At 34.7% G+C, this 17,504-nt stretch overlaps 1 protein-coding gene across 5 annotated transcripts in view; it reads left to right on the top strand.

The window, feature by feature from the left end:
* The window catches only part of EYA1 (EYA transcriptional coactivator and phosphatase 1), a 151,478-nt gene that overhangs the window by 92,055 nt on the left and 41,919 nt on the right, over positions 1 to 17,504 (top strand). For all 5 annotated transcript variants that reach the window (XM_084306991.1, XM_084306995.1, XM_084306994.1 and 2 more), the window contains 4 exons: positions 2,329 to 2,411; positions 2,829 to 3,015; positions 14,586 to 14,728; positions 15,916 to 15,999. In XM_084306991.1, coding sequence (XP_084163117.1) covers positions 2,329 to 2,411; positions 2,829 to 3,015; positions 14,586 to 14,728; positions 15,916 to 15,999 — 497 coding nt within the window. The remainder of the gene's footprint in view (positions 1 to 2,328; positions 2,412 to 2,828; positions 3,016 to 14,585; positions 14,729 to 15,915; positions 16,000 to 17,504) is intronic.

The raw sequence follows: 17,504 nt of genomic DNA, 5'->3' as shown, positions 1-17,504 counted from the left end.
CTTGCCACAGTAAATCTTGTGCGTTTTGTGGTTCTTATTTTTGTGTTTGTTCAGCTAATGCAGAGACAGCAGCTCTATGCCACACTGCATCTGGTTATTCAAAAAACAAATGGCAAAACCTTTTTTTAAAAAATATTTTAAAAGCAACTTTAGGCCAGTAGTTCTGGGTGGCCCACAGAGCCGTTTCTGAAAAACCTGCTTCGTGTTTGTTACGGTCTAGGAGACCCCCACCCCTCCTCCATAGGAGCCAGAACTGACCATAAGATGAAAGGGAGAGATCTGTGTGTTAGTATGTGTGTGTCTTTGTCTGAGGGCAGAGATGCTGACTGCCATGTAATTACTTTTCTCATTTGCTCCTGCAAATTATTTGCCAAACGTTCTGTGGAAAGATAATGTATTCATTCAAGAAAAGTTTTGTGGGTTGTAGTTGTGTTTTTTCTTCCTTATGACTGTGAGAGGCATTTCATATCTTTTCAGAATGGTTCAAACCACGCACCTATAAAACTGGTGTTTGAATGTATTACTGCATCACTCAGAAATAACTGCAGAAATAAAAGAGACACAGTAACTTACATTCTTCCATCCAAAGCACTCTTAGAAATAAAATAGCATTTCAAAGTTTTGCAATTTAAAATATTTTTCAGCTGTATTTTGGCTCTGGGTTTTGTTATAATAAAAAATAACATCTGTTTTCCAATTTTAAATTAAATTTAAAACAACATGTTTTTCTCATTAGTACTGTTTATCTGTACTATCTGCTAAACTTGGATGTCAACTCTTCTGCTGAAGTAATCTGATTTTAGTTCACAGGATTAGTAGCATCTATCAACAACCACAGAGCTTTAGTGCTAATAGCAAATACAAGAAAAATGTTTACAGTCATTATCACACATTAAGTTTAAACTTCATTTTTTCACTCCTACTGCTGTCGGACATACTTCACATCTCTTACTCTGAGGCTTAAGTGGTGTGCTTTTTTAGTAACTTTTGCAATTGAAGCATTTAAATATTTTTCGTTCTGACATGTTATAGCTAGGAAATTTTTGTTTGTTTGTTTGTTTAAAAAACTTATATAGCTCACAAATGCCCTATAAGGGCTGTGCTAAGCATGCAGTCCTGCCTGCATTCCTTGCTGTTTGGATTTGCAAGAACTGTCACTTTTCCCAATGAGTTGTGTAAGATGTGGTTGTTGAGTTGTGTTGGGCACACCAGAATATTGGTGAATCTGTATCACCTGGCCCCCTGTTGGCTTTCATCCTTCCTTGCCTCTTTTGTTCATCTGTATCTTTTTCTTCCAAGATCTCAGTGCTAAGCAGGTTTCAGTGGCAAGGGAGGCTGCAAACAGCTCGTGTGCTTTGATGCGAGTTCCTTGCTCACTGGTGCTCTCCTGCTGTATGAGTTCAATAGGTTGCCTCATTACAGACTTTCTGGTGGCTTACAGAGCTTCACCCTGTGCATCCATATGTCTCAGCTGGTGGCTGTGTCAATCCTGGGTTATAACCAGCAAGGGCAAAACAGCTGAAAGGGGGTTGCTGCCCTTTTAGTGGAACGGCTTCTCAGGTTAGATATTAAACAAGAGACCCATCTGTCTATTTTTGGTGGCTCATGAGGGGGATGTGAGAGGAGAGGGAGGTGAAGGCAGTAATTCAGTCTCTGGGCTAAATTCAATCTTCAGTCTCTCTTCTAAGAGAGGTACTTTTTTCCCTTGTGTCATGCCTGATAGACTCTATCAAAAAAGTAGTTTTACGGCCCAAGGCTGTCTATGATCGATTAGTGAATCCTAATGGCTTCACAGGAAGGCTAAGCATTTTTGAAAAGAGTGTTATGGCTTTTTTTTATTATTATTATTGTTTCGTTGAGGCACTGAGGTTCAGGGATAAGAGGTCGAAGATAAGAGGACAATGCTTGAAGGCAGCAGGAGAAACGGAGCCCATGGGTTCAGTGAGGGGAGATAGCATCTCTCAGGACAAGGCTCAAAGTTACTGTTTGACAAAAAAATGAAAGGGAAGAAACCCTGATTGCTATCTGATCCTAGGTGTCTGCAGATTCCTGTCTAACTTTTAAGTTTCTGTCAAAGCAGGGTGTTTTTTTTGTTTGTTTGTTTGTTTGTTTGTTTTGTTTTGTTTTGTTTTTCAGTAATGAAACATGGGGCATAGGAACAATGAATTATCACTTTCCCTGTATTAACATATTGCAGAGCTGATGACAACCAGATCATTCAGCATATGGGAAATATTACCAATATGCCATATCCTTATGATATAATCGCATGATGGAAGTTATTCTCTGATACTGTGTTTTAGTAATTCACATAATTTTTCATTTCAGGCAGCAGTTTTACAACATCATCAGGAATATATGCGGGAAATAATTCACTCACAAATTCTACTGGATTTAATAGTTCACAGCAGGTAAATTTGTACATATGACTGGAGGAAATTTTGACAAACTTAGAATTCTCATCCACTGAAAAAACATAGCTCTTAAATAGCTTTCTGGAAAGCTATTTTCTCAAGTTAAATTAATGTTTATAAATGTTTTTCTTCAAAATGTCAACTTACAGCATAGAACTAATTATCTGGGTTTGATGTCCTTATTCACACATCTTCAGTAGTTTGTCTAATAAGCTATTTGTATGAGAAGACATACTAAATTATTTGTAATTTAGATATAGATTTACTGCTTTGCAGTTTTAGGTCCTATAGCATCCAGTCTAGGAAGCATACGTGCTGAAAGCCTGACATGTGTTTGTAGTTATATTTTGGAATTTATACTAAAAAGTAGCAAAACTTTGATAGACTATTCAGTTGCGTATTTTTGTCTTGCAGGAATATCCCTCTTATCCCAGTTTTGGCCAGGGTCAATATGCACAGTATTATAATAGCTCACCGTATCCCTCGCATTACATGACAAACAGCAACACCAGCCCGACAACACCCTCCACAAATGCAACATACCAGCTACAAGAACCACCATCTGGCATCACCAGTCAAGCGGTTACAGATCCTGCAGCAGGTAATTACACGGATTTTATGGTCCCTATGAGGCACATTTTTGTAAGTTGAAAGGGGGTTGAATTGGATTTTTTTTTTCTGTATAGTCGTAGTCGGCTTTTTGTTGTTGTTGTTGTTATTATTTCTTAATCCTCAGCCTGTGACACATCTTGCACAGATTCTAACAGAACACAGACTAAAGAGAAATGGGGATCAGTAAAAGTTTAAGTCTTTTACAAAATACAAGTTTTTATATCTATTTGTAAAATGTTTGTGTTAAAAAAATTGCAGGATATAGGAAAGACTTTACACTAAACCAGAACCTGCTGCTTTTAAGCTCTGTATTCATTAAGATAAAATCCTTTGATTTTCCCAAAGACTGAAATTGAGAGGCCTTCAGACCACAGCCTGAGTGTCCACTTGAAAGGGAGCTTTTGTATTTTTCACTTTCAGAGGACATAATAATGCTTGTAATAGGTAGTTGAAATTGCACAAGTGTTTCCATTTTAAGTAAAGATTTTCAGTGGCTTGTCCCTTTTCCCAGTTGTTTTACCTTTCTTGACAGAATTTGGCAGTCGTTTACTGGTGGAGGCATTTTTTGAACATGTATGCCAAACTGCTCCAGCTGTTTTTGGAAATGAGAGGTGAAAAATACTTTTCCCATTATTTAAAAAAAAAATACATTTTTTTAACAGTTCAAGCACGTCAGTAGTTAGTAGATGGCAGTAGTTTCAAATCTGTCACAGAGAAGGTCCAAGTTTGCAGATGTATTTCTCAGTAATGTGGTGTGTTTCTCAGCTGTGGAAAAGCACCTATGATTTGGCAATGCTACCAAGAGCTTTTATTTTGGAGGTTTTGTGGGTAATATTGTTTTCAGTTTTCTTGATCTACTTTATAAGACCAGTCTTGCATGTGCAATGTCAGCTTCGATATAATTTCCTTTTGTTTTTCTGTATGGGTGTGTATGTGAAGAAAATGCATGCAGTGTTGTACCTTTTCTCACATTTTCTGAAAATAAGTAGGGAAGGAAATACAGTCAGGGCACACAAGATCCCACATGTGTGCATCAACGTATTTGAGAAGGGAATCTTTTTAAATATATGAAAGCATATTGGTGTCTGTAGCTTTCAAATATACAGATGTGTAGTGGAATCTGCATAATGATTCTGGTTTTCACTTTGCTTTTAAGTATTTAGATTTGTTTTCTTGTGGTTTTATTTGTTGTTTTCTTTTTTTTTTTTTTTTCTTTTTAACTTGGAAGCAATAAATTTTTCTTACCTTGAAAAATAAACATGATTAAGCTTTAGCTTTTATCAAGATACTTCTATTGAATCATTGCATTATCTGGGTTGGGGTTCTTGCAAGATCTTCAACTTTAAAAAACAAGCAAACAAACAAAAAACTATTTGATATTTCCTAAAAGCAGATATGTGTGGAGAGAGGAGGTGTATTATTCCCAAGCTCAAATTTAGTGGTTTAGTCAAAGTCTTTCTATTAGTTTTCTGTGCTCCATACTCCTAGACAGGATTTTTCTATCACTTTCCTTTTCGAAAGGCTTTCTTTTCTGCCTCAGGTCTGCTACATTGCTTTTAAGGAGGTTTTGTCTGAAAATTTGGAAGAAGATGATGGGTTTTACCATGGATGTATCAAGCTTATGTTTCCACGTGCATTCATGGGGTGTCCTGTCACTGCTCTGCTTAGACATAGCCATTGCTTAGTCATGTGCACATCTACTCTGATATTGCTGGGAATGCCTTCTCTTTCCTTTTATATTACTGATGCAATAATTCCCAAAACAAAGTTCCTTCAAATGGTTTGCAAGTAACAAGTCTTAAAGTAACTGATTTATCCATTTGTCTTTATGTATTTTGCTGAGGCATTTAAGTTACTCAGGGGAGAGACATCAGCACCTCTAGAGAAATATTTAAAGATTTGTTTAACTATAATCTTCATCCAGAGGCACCAAAGTCTCTCCAATGGTATGAGAGCAGTTTAGGGTGGCTGACTACCAGTGCTGGTTTCCTATATTAAAATTAGGTAGGATCATTTCACTGTCTCACAAACCCTGAACCCTGGTAGAAGCAGCGACCAGTCAGTGTATCTAGTGTTGTGTCTGACATCTTCCCTTGAATAATATTAATTTTTACTTTCTTCTTGCTTAGGCTTATCACACAGCCTCTGCTGAGCTCATACAGAGTATGTCTGGGAGATAAAGCGACGAAATGAAAGTGAAGAGGGAACAGCATGGGAGAAGGGAATTCTAGTTGAGTGGCACAAGTGAAAGGCATATTAGAAAGAAAAAAAAATCACAGAACAAATAAGCAAAATAACCAAATTTAATATAAATAAATAAATGAAATGGGCAAATATATTACAATTAGTCATTTTTCTGTAGAATATTTTACATCTGGTCAAGTTGGACTGCTGCGTTTCTGCTGTGATTGGAGTGCCATATGTACTCCAGTATAGTAGGAATAGTAGGGATATAGTAGGGATAGTAGGGAGCAGTGCAGAGCCATCGTGTTAGGCTGCTATACCCCTTATTAGGATGGGCAGCAGCTGCTGAATTGCAGCTGTTCTTTGTGGATGTTGACAGCCCTAGACATCTTGTGTATTAAATATACATATATATGTAATCTGTGCAGTTCTGAAATATGCCAGGACAAGCACAGAACAGCCTTCAGACTTCACAGAAGCAACAGAATCATTTGACAGACATAGGGGTTTCCCATGAATTTTTGCCAGTAAGTGAAACACAGTAGTTTGGTAACAAACAATGTGAAAAGAGAAATTATGAGCTCTAGACATTTTTAATAGAGTTTTGCAGACTCAGAAAGCACCGATATTTTGACTTAAAATGTATTTAATTCTTTGTTCAAATATAAAATAATCCTTTTATGGTTTTCCATAGTCCTTAGTTAAATATGCAGTTTTTCTCATTCGATCCAGGACATCCAGGGATGCTTGCAAAAAAAATAAGAGATTTGTCATGCTCGGTATTTCTTCTTTCTCTTCCCTTTGTGTATCTGAAAAAATTCTTGTACATCAGTCACTAAACCTCTTGATTACACAAAGGTTGATAGTTCCTGTCTCTGTAAATCATACATATAAATTAATGTTATTTTATTGGGAACCTGGGAAAGCTGTAATTTTGCTAGTGAAATAATCAGAAAATTATTAAACAAAACAATAAAGCTTATTATGCTATTTAACATTTTTAATATATATTTCAGATTTCATTGGAAATTTTGTTTTAATTCAAAAGTAAGAATCTTTAAAGGTTTGTGGCTTTCTTCACTTGTAAAATTCTAACTTTCACTTTACAGTAGAAAATGCTTTTCATCAGAGTAACAGTAGAATATTAAGTTCATTCAGGGAGGAGTTTTAAATCCCTATGTGAAGAAATTATCCCAGGTATGAACAGCAAATTGCTAGCACATAAGAGAAGTAATAATAACTGAAATTATAAAAATAGTAAAAGTACAAGTGAGCAATAATTCACTATCCCTTCCAGTACTCAAATTCATTAAAGTAGGTTCAGAGCAAACAAAAGGAAGTATTTCTTTGTCCTGCATATAGGTAAGCTGTGCAGCTCCTTCCTGCAGGATATTCTTGATGTGAAAATTTTATGCTGGCTCAAGCATTGTCAATCTTAGAAAAGCCCAAAGATTAGACACAGATACCAACTTTGTTTCAGGAGATTCTTGACAGAAAAAAATGCCTGTAGACAGTGGATGAGGGCATGTGTCTGGCGTTTTTACATTCTCTTAACTGGATTCTTGATATTGAAATTTATCCTGGACTAGTAGGCATTTTGCACCAATCCATGATGCCTGACCCAATGTTTTCAAATTTGTTTCCTCTCAAAGAGGAATGACCAAAGAGGAATGTGTATTTATAACAGTTAATGTAAAAATTGACTACTTTTTCTAAAGCTTTAATAATTTTCTCTTGCAGTATTTCAACTCCATCACCGTAGCTGGTAACAGAAATTTCTTGACTTGTGCAAATTTTGGTTTAGAGATGCAGACAACAAATCTGATTTTATCCTTTTGTTTCATAAGAAGCTGTATTTATGATTTATTACATAATATTTCTTATTTCTCACTAAGAGAGGGCTGCACTGTTCTTTAGATCTGATCTCTCAGTTTTCTTGGTTTCTGCAATATCTGCAATAAGTCTGTTTACAATATTACTGGAAGGTGGAAGGTTTTGTGCTGTTTTGTTTTGTTTTGTTTTGGTGTGTGGTGGTGTTTTTTGTTGTTATTGGTTTTGGTTTTGGTTTTGGAGGTGGGGGGGAGGAGGGAGAGAGGGATCCAGATTATTCATGTACTTCGCAATGCAGATTGAAAACCCCACAATTTCTTTGCTAACCAAAAATTGTTCTTAGCCATGGGTCACGATTTTGCTTTAAGGGCCAAACTTCTTTTTCCTTGAACTCTATATCCCAAAAGAATATAGTGTATATAGTATTGTGAAAGGGAAAGTACCTTTACAGTTTCTCCTAAGTTTCATAGCAATAAATTAAAGATAAGAAAATGGAACAGAGCAAAGATACTTTACAAGCAACTTTTCACTACTATCTGTGCAGAAATATATAGTACTTATTCACAGTATATTACTGGTGTTCTATTTACACTTTTTCATAAATAAAAGTAAAGAGTAAATCTGGAGTATATATTTACATAGGAAGGAAACAATGAAACTTCTGTAAAAACTGAAATGAGATTGGATACAGTAATAAATAGTAAAGTACAACACTGGTTTTGCTTTTCTGATATTGGTTGTTCTGTTTTTTACATTGACAATTTATAACTTTTAACTCTTGCATTGCATTCAACAGTATATAACCTGACTAATCATCACAATATAAAAACTTAATGCACCTTTCAGTATATATTTCTAATAGATAAATAGGATTTTTTTTTTTTTTTTTTTTTTTGTAGGATTAAAAGTAATAATTATTTCAAATCATTTAAAACCATACATAATGACTAAGGAAGAAATTGAGAGAGGTACTACCTGCCCATTATAGGCGTCTTTTCTTTCCTTCAGCACTGTAAATTGGAGAGAAAGCTCCAGACCACTGCAGGGGTTGTTAAGACAGTTGTTATTGCACATAGTCATACATAATGCCTACTGCTATTTATACTAAATACTGTTATTATTTTTTTTAATTATTTTGAATAATTTTGAGGCTTGGCTACCCAAGCCTCAGAATAAATAGTCCTTTTTGCCTATAGGTCTAATAGCTTTTTTATCAACAGACTATTTAGGATTTCTGTCAAACTTATAATAGTATGCTAATAGTCTTCAATAGACAAACTAGATTCATTTTTCACATGGAGAAGATTTTGGCTTTTGGTCAAAACAACATTAGAGATTCTTCGTGTAATATCATTAGCAGGCATTGTTGTATTTATTGCAATACCTTCTTAGTGCTTTTACTTACAACTAATGTAGTAGTCATATTTATATAGAAAGTAAATAAAATAAAATAAAATAAAATAAAATAAAATAAAATAAAATAAAATAAAATAAAATAAATGCATTGTTCAGTTTTTGTTTGGTTTTATGTAAGAGCGTAAAGGAAGAACTTGATATAGTGCTTATGAAATCTTTTTTAGCTTTATAGAAAAGTCAGAAAATCATAGCATGAGACTGACACTGAAACAATCTGTATCTTATATTTTTATTTTAGTATGCAGGAGTTGAAATAATGCTTGCCTGAGAATTTAAGATTAATTTAAGATAATTCAAAATTAAATATAAAATTTGAGGGAAATCTGTATGTAATGTAAATGGAAAATATTTACATATACCTACTTGCAGAGACATTTGGCTATACTAGCTATCCTAGACCCATCTTGTTTGTATAATTTACATTGTGACATGAGATAGGATTACTTTGATAATGGGGACTTACTCATTTTTGCATACTCTTGAAGTGTAGTAGGGAAAGTCTGATGAAATTTGCAATGCTTTTGTCAATAAATCTACCTACAGACTCACCAGTGAGAAATACTTAAATAAGTACTTTAGAGTAATTATGAGATTTTGAGATTTCTGGGACAGATAGTTTTCCCCAGATTTGTCATTTGATATTATTCCTGTTTAGTGAAATCAATAGTAAAAAAATACAGCAATTACTTATGGGGAATTTCTGTAACAAATGAAAAGAAGCACAAAATAGTGTGTTGCAAATGTGACTCTGTGACTCTATAGTCTATTAATAAGTAATGGAAGCATTCTAATTTATGGGGTGATGGGAAATATTCTTGTGTGACATAAAACCATCAAAATTGCATACAGTGCTGTGTGGCATGGAAGTATACGCTTGTGACACTGCATGTCAAGTTGCAATAATATGGTTCCTTGTGGCGTAGTTGATATTCTACTGTAGTATGATTCATGTATTTCAGGTAGAGCAGAATGAAAATATATTTTATTTTTCAGAGTTATGTGTTGTTTTTGTCTTGCTTGGGAAAGGAGATAGACACTTACAGAATCTGCGTTTATGACGTTAGTTGTTTTCTTTTTGTTGTGTTTTGTTTGTTCATTTGGTTGTTTTTTACTGTACAGAGAAGTCAAGATTGAGTCTTTTACACTTGGTCAAAGTCAAAGTTTGGGGAGAGAATTCAGAGTGTGGGAAGCAGGAACAAGCAGTAACACTGGTACAGAAAACCTGGAACAGAGTGCAGAGAGATCTAAAATTATATGTGTCAATTAATGGGTGCAGAATAACTGTTGATACCATATCAAAATAATGTTTTGAAGGTGTATGTAGCACACAGAATGTAGTCATTGAGACAGTTGGATCAACTGTCCCTGTACCCTACCTGCCACAGCGGCTGTAAGCAGACAGCCTGAGAGCCATGAGGACAGACAGTTTGTATAGGTTTCATCCTCAGCGCTTTTCTAGCTTCCAGATATTTTTCATCTCAGGGGATTTCCAAAACTGCCATTATTTGTATGTTTAGGATGTGACTACATTAGCATTTTAATTTGGAGCAGGAGTCTTTTCTGAATAGAAGAGCTTTGGCTTAGCAGAGCAGTCCTGGCACTGCACCAGACAAAACTGACCTGAAAGGTATCCTGCATCACTTAAATCCTCCATCCCCTAACGAGGGTCCTCAGGGCACCGGGCTGGGCCTAGCCTGGAATGATGTCCCAGAAACAGACTGTGTGGCCTCAGGGTTGCTGTCACCACCCATTTGGTCCCACAGACCCAACTGCACTACCTGCTAATTCAGGCATGGCTGTAGCACCCCTCCATGTGTCTCTTCCAAGGGTATCTCCAGGCTCCTCCTGAACCCTTGTAGTCTTTTGGGAGCAAGGCATTTTCTGGGAAAAGGTGCCACAAATCTCCTAGCCGTGGTCTGAACTCCTCCTTCTTTTGTTTAACCTGATTTCTAACAGCTCCCTTTGGTGACCTTGTACTCTGAATTTTGGGGCAGGCAGTGAAGAGCAGATCCTCTCCCACTCACGGTTCTATAGGGCTCTGGGTTTTCTCCTGTACCTCCCTGTGTTTGTGGTGCCCAAGAACAGGATAAAATTAAATTAAGTGCTTTAAAAACATAGTAATTTCCCTTAGCTAATATTACAATATGTTACTATGTAGTCAGCTGAGGCTGAACAAATTAAATACTCATATCAGGGAATGTAGAATAATAGGCATAACAGTAATATGTACTGTGGCTATACAGCTTGATTTCAGCAAGGCTTTCACTGTCCTGACAACTAGACCTTTTCACTTAACAATCTTAAAAGCAAACTAGGATAAAGCAATCTAGCCAAAACTACAGCAGAATGATATAAAGCTGTTTAGGAAACCATGTCAAGAGAGAAGCCAGTAAGAGCTCGCTGTTAAAATAGAAGGGTGGCTACAGCAGCATTCCTCAGTGTCTGTGTTGGGCCCAGTACCAGACCGCATTTTCATTAATCATTTAGATGACGGAACAGAATGTGTTTGCCTATTAAATATGTAGATGACACCATGCTGAGAGGGGCTGTGAGTTCTTTGGAGACAGGAGGAGAACTCAAAAAATGGAGATGTGATCTGAATAGGAGCAGGTGTGAGGTATACATTTAGGCAGGAATGATGAACTGCACAAATGTGGGATAGGGAATGTTGGCAGCTCCTTCCAGGCCCTACCTTTCCCCACAGACCGCTCTCAGTACTCCAAATACTAGTGGCACACCGAGTACCCTCAGCCGCTGTTGTTTTTCTTGCTCCAGAATTTGTCAGGGCTTGGGCTCGTCAAGGCTCAGAGCTCAGCTGGATACTGAATTCTCTAATTGGCTTTCCTTATGAGGACCTGCAAGTGACCATTGGCCAGTGAGCTGGTAACCCAGCCACGCAAACTGAGGCTGCATAGTCAACTAGCCTTAATCCAAAGAATACATGCTATGGTTTCCCTTTACATACATGAGCAACTTTCTCACACACACTGTCACGTTTTCACCCATCGGTTACTGCCATCTGTCGCGCTGCTGTGGCAGAATGGTTGCAGTGGCTGTCTCATAAGTAGGTGCATAAGTGGGTGATTATTAGCAGTGTTGTGTGTTCAGTTCATGTGTAGTATTTGGCCAAATCTTCGAGAAATAACCAGTTAAGTGTCACAGAAGTTGATCTGAGGATGGTGAAATTAACATTTATTAAAAATATCACAGGAAATGTAAACTGTCCCCTGTTAAGTGGAGTCCAGGAAAGGGTAGCCTGTGAGACACAGAAGCACAACTTTGCTCTACTTTTCTTTGGATTGCTGTGTCCACTCTGGAGAGATAATAGAACAATAATTAGAGCCTAGAAAAGAGGACCATCAGGGAACAACAAAGGGGATATGGGAACAATGTTCAAATACACACAGATTCAATAAAGGAAAGAGTTTTTCTCTGTTTTCCCAGAGGTTCAATTGCTGTAAAGGAATGCTAAAGTTATATTATTTGTCATGGCATGGCTATCAAAACAGCAGAGCAGATTGCCTGGAGAGATCTGTAAGAACAAGAGAAGCACATCTCTGTTGGGAACAATGCAGGTACAGTAGGTCCAAAAAAAGGCGGGCTACTGGTTGGTATCCTACCAACCTTAGGATACCCAGGTGGGGTTGGGAGCCTTTCTGTCAGGTTAGGATCTGGCCCTTTCAGACAAATGCCTTGCATCTGTAAAGGGAACATGAAAATGAATCTTCACCCAAAATTGCAGCCAAGTGTTTGAAATCTTGAATGCAGTATACACACATGAATATGTTTCTGTGAAAGTGGAAAGCTGTAAGGCTCCTATAGATAGACTACCTCCCCTGCACTCACTGTGCTCTGCTCTGCACATTTTTTCACTAGTTTTTATTTGTCATGAAGTTTTGTTTATAATTTTTCCATGCTACCCATTCCTTTTTTTTATCTAATATTATTATCACTATCCCAAGTTTAATAATTTGAATTTTTTAGGCATATCATGTATGTGAGAATAATTTAATAAACTGGGATCTAAAGTTACACTCCTAAAAATATTGCTAGAGGCCAAGAGCATCCCTAATTTTAATTACTCAATAGGAAATGCAATTTCTCATTACATCTGAACTTTAGAGCACATATATAAAGTATTACTGGGCAATATACCTGTTGAACAAATTCCGTTCTTTTTGTTTGTTTGTTTGTTTTTAAATTATCAAAAGCCTTAAGGAAAAAGAAAAGCAAAAGAAAGAAAACAATGCAAAAAAAAAAGCTTTGAAATAAGTTATAACCCAGAAAAATAATATATAGCAGACAAAAAACTCACTTAAGTTTAAAATGTTGGGAAATTTTCTTCTAGTTGAATTATTTTGATTTCTTATTCATGTACAGTAGGTGAGAGCAATCAACACTCAATATATTAATCTAAATAATTTTGAAGTGTTCATTTTCATGGAAAAAAAAATAATTATTGGAATGTACATGGTATTCTAAGATTCAGTTTCTGCTTTTAGTTATGTAGACAGCTGTGTCAACTTTTTTGTCATTAAGCACATACATAGAATCACTCTTCAGTATAGGTTGAGTGTCTTTTGAAGACTTTTATCTTGTGTTGAATACTAAGTTGTTACTCAGCTTTGTTTAACATAGTCTGAGAGACTTAATTAAAAGTATAATACAAAATAGGTAATATATATGAATTTTAGTTAAGTGTAGTTTTGAAGGCTGAACATGAGAACTTCGAGACCTCTTTCCATAATTGAGCACAAGCAAACATTATTATTTTGAGTAATTGTGAGTATGTGGTGTTACACAGATGTCCAGAGTCTCCTCCTTAATCTAACCTTTGACCTCAACAGGATGTTTTTTTTAGGAAAAAGGATCACTTGTGTGAGAATTATACCTGTCTGTTCAAAGTAGAATGCCATGGCTTAGGTTGATTGAAAAGTAAATAATATTAATAAACAAATATACACTTCTACTGAACTCTGAATAGTAGTTAATGCTGAGAAATCAAAATTTTAAATATATCATATGTTGAACATTCTAACTACCTTCACAGAAATATATTTTTATTTTCATTTTGGAAAAAAAAAAAAAAAAAAAGCCATCAAAATAAAATAAAGTTTTTCTGAATTTAAGGATGCAAAACAAAGTTATGAAAAAGAGATTTTAAAATGTGTTGTTGCTTTTCTGAGAGGCATTATATGAGAAAGGAAGGATAATTTAGGTTGTCTGATTTCTTAATGTTCAAGCACTTCACTGTTTCTGTCTCTGTGGATGTTAAGAATAGCAAAACATCTTACAATTGGCATGTTTTCAGGAAAATATTTTTCTTCTAACATAAGTAAATCATCGTTATTTTCTTACCTGTTAAATGACAGTAAACATTTTCTGAAGCATAGTGTACAATAAGGTTCTTGAATATACTCATTGAAAAAGTACAGTATTGATAAGCCTTTGAAGACTACTTTAAATTTTATCTCCATGGTTTATGCATGTTTTCATTGAACATGCCCTAAGAAAATAATAAAATTGCATGCTATATTTAGAAATAATTCTATTCATAAGATTCAAATATAGTCATCTAAAGCTAAAGTGACAAGCAATTTAAAATATTTTTAAACATTTACATTTCACTTTTTACATGTTAATTCTTTTAGACATGCACTTTTTTTTTTTCTACCAGTCATCATGATGATCATCTTAAAGCATGTTTGAAAACTTAGAATTGAATTAATATGAAGTTATATGATATATACATATATAATATGAAGCCTTAAAATTATTATTATTTTAGAGCATGATCTTCTCTAAAGAAGAATGGTCTTCTTTTATGATTTGAAGGAATGAAAATTTTTTGGACTTACTCATTTTTTATTTGTTTACTGAAATAAATTATTCTCTCTTTATTCTTATATATAACCTGTATTTGATCAAATTAATTTATGTAGTACTGCCATTTGCAGTTGTAATCATTTTAATGAGTCCTAACTAAAATGATTACAACTGCACATGGCAGTACTACATAAATTAGTTAGAACTCTTGTGAACATCTTGGTTTTAGTGTCACATCTCTAAAGCAAGTTGAACATTTTGAAGTTTAAACTAAAAGGTAAAAATTTTGTTTCTTTAATACAGCAGAATACAGTACAATCCATAGTCCATCAACACCTATTAAAGATTCGGATTCAGATAGATTGCGTCGTAGTTCAGATGGAAAATCACGTGGACGTGGCAGAAGAAACAATAATCCTTCACCACCACCAGATTCTGACCTAGAGGTATATTTTATTATATATTTTTGACATTATATCTTTTTTATCATTATTTTGCAGAGTTTGCAGAGAGAAATACCATTTACAAATGAAAAATAAAGTGGCAGTGGAGCCCTTATTTTCTTTCCTTTTTTTTTTTCCCCAATACTTTTGTAGTTTTTATTCTAAATAAATTTCTTCATGAAGACCATCTACTTTCTCTGAAAAATATTGGGCTTTTCTTTTTCCTTTTGATTAAAAAATAATAATAATAATTAATAATAAGAAGAAGAAATAATAATAAGAAAGCTTCTCCCATGTCAATGTTTCTCTTTGGGCAGGAGACACTTTTAGCGCAATAGCGGTTTTTATTCTTTCATGCTATGTTCACATTCCCTTCAGTGGCCATACTTTATGTTGAGAACACATCTCCAATGACACACCACAGCTATGAGTGTCCACACTGCATTACTTATCCTTTCCAAAAGCTTAACCCATTTGTCATCATGGGAAATACAATCTCACTAAGACTTTAAATACTTGTATTTGAACACTTTATTTTTCATTAAAACATCATTTTGTGTGTGGTCAGAGGACAGATTTAAAGCACATATTTTCCACTGGCTGTAAGCAAAATAATTATTTACTGATGCCTCAAATTCTTATGCATGCAACATCCGAATTCACAATTTTTATTCTTCAGGTGCATAAATTCCATTAAAAATGAAAGTAGATTAAGGGGATGTAACTGCTTAGCAACAATTTACTAGTTTACTTTCATGTTAGACAACATTTTCAAGAGTAGTTATATGAACTTTGCTTTGTAAGACTTACAGAAATACAGAATTCAAATGCAAAAGATTTAATTTTCAGAGGCTTCTCTTCACTTATTTCAGTTTCTATCTCACATCTGGCTTTAAAACAATATATTGTACAATCTCATTTTCTGTGTGTATTTGACAATGACTATAATTTTATTCTAATGGAATAATTTGATATAATAGCAATTGTAGTAAAAAGCTAACAGATTGTATTACCCTTCTCTGGAAAAAAGATGCTAGCTCTGAAAATAAATGGCAAGGAAACCATGGTTTTAATATATAACCATTTCAATACAATTTTCTCATTTGTGCGCTTACTGATTCAAATTTTAACTTTCCATTTCAAGTATCAGCTTCACAGAGGAACACATTGATTTGATTCTCTTTTTACAGAGAGTATTCATTTGGGATTTGGATGAGACAATCATCATTTTCCATTCCTTGCTTACAGGGTCCTATGCTAACAGATATGGAAGGGTAAGTGTCAAGAAACTAATGGAAATTTTCAGTAATATTTACTGTTATGGTTGGTATGCAGAAAGCACAAGAACATTCGTTTACTTTTCAGGGACAAACCACTACTGGTGTTTAAAGATATAAAAATTCAAGGAGTAAATTTATTTCAAGGAGTAATTTTTCTTTCATACTTTGCATTTACTCAGGTTTTATCTTCATCAAAAAAATTAAACAGCATTGTTTAATTTGTACTTTAATTGTACTTTGACCACTTTAGGTTTTGTTTGTAGGTATGGAGTTTGAGAAACCTGTTGATATCTTCCAAATCTGCAAAGAGTTAATTCCTCTGAGGTAGTGAAGAACTTCCACAAGTGAGCTCTAAAATAACATTTTAACCAGAGGAAGAATACTTCTGGATACAGACGGATTAGTCTAAAATATTTTAACTCAGCTTTTTTTTTTTTTTTTTATTTTAATCTATGTATTGACTGATGTTTTTGAAAGTCTGATTATGAGTCAAATCTTTCTATTATGCACAGTCTATAAATCATACCTGAACTTATGAATATGCCTGCAGACTGTGGGTTTCCTGGGTAATTCTCAGAAGAGAAACATGGTCTTAGGTGAATAAGAACAATTTATGACGGAATGCCCTAGTGAGATCAGACTTCGTTTTTCCAGGATTGTATTGAAAGCTAATGTCTCAGCTTGTGCTAGAATCTGTTTTATGCCCTTTCATGCTCACCTCAAGTGAGGTATAACAAGAATGTGTTTTTTTCTTTTTCTTTTTCTTTTTCTTTTTCTTTTTTTTTTTTTTTTGTTGTTGTTAATCTTCAAAAATTATCATATGAAGAATAACTGGTCTGGCTCTGTGTAATCACATTGTCTTCTTGTAAAACTTGTATTTGTCATTAAAAGGTTTTATTCTATAGATACCTGAGTGAAGGACAAAGCTACTTCTGATTCAGTCCAGTCTCTGTCTGGTTTGGGTTCTTAATTCCTTCTAATAGCTTTTTGCATTATGAAAATCTAAAGCAGTATTTCTTTGTAAGCCTTCTTGCTTGTTCAGGTGGTGTGGTATATTTTCAGAAGTGTTATCTGTAATAGCAGCCTGCCTGCTTGAGGAAAATAATTATTTTTTTTTCATTATGTACATTAAAAGCACTCTTTGTTTCTTGGGTTTCTTAGGTTAGTTAAAAAGACACTAGAACTTTAGATCTTTTGAAAATTATTCTATCAATACATGTAAACAGAAGTATTATAGACTATTAAACATTTACAAAAAGTTGTTTTCCATTCCTCAGCCTTTCTATGAGTATATGTCAAACTCCTTCTAAAACCAGCTTTTGTATGGCACTGCAAAATCACCAAATCTGTGACAGTTCAAAAAGAGAACAAATCCCAGTGTTCTCAAAATAAATAAATAAATAAATAAATAAATACATGCTGGAAAAGGCTAAATACTCCTTGCTGAGAAGTACTTGTGTGAGCATATTTTTCCTATTTCTTTCATTAATTGGATCATG

The sequence above is a fragment of the Netta rufina genome (assembly GCF_964035555.1).
Source record: "Netta rufina genome assembly, chromosome: 2".
NCBI classification, from domain to species: domain Eukaryota; kingdom Metazoa; phylum Chordata; class Aves; order Anseriformes; family Anatidae; genus Netta; species Netta rufina.
Note: the sequence above shows the minus strand (reverse complement) of the source record. Positions and strands in the feature narration are given on the sequence as shown.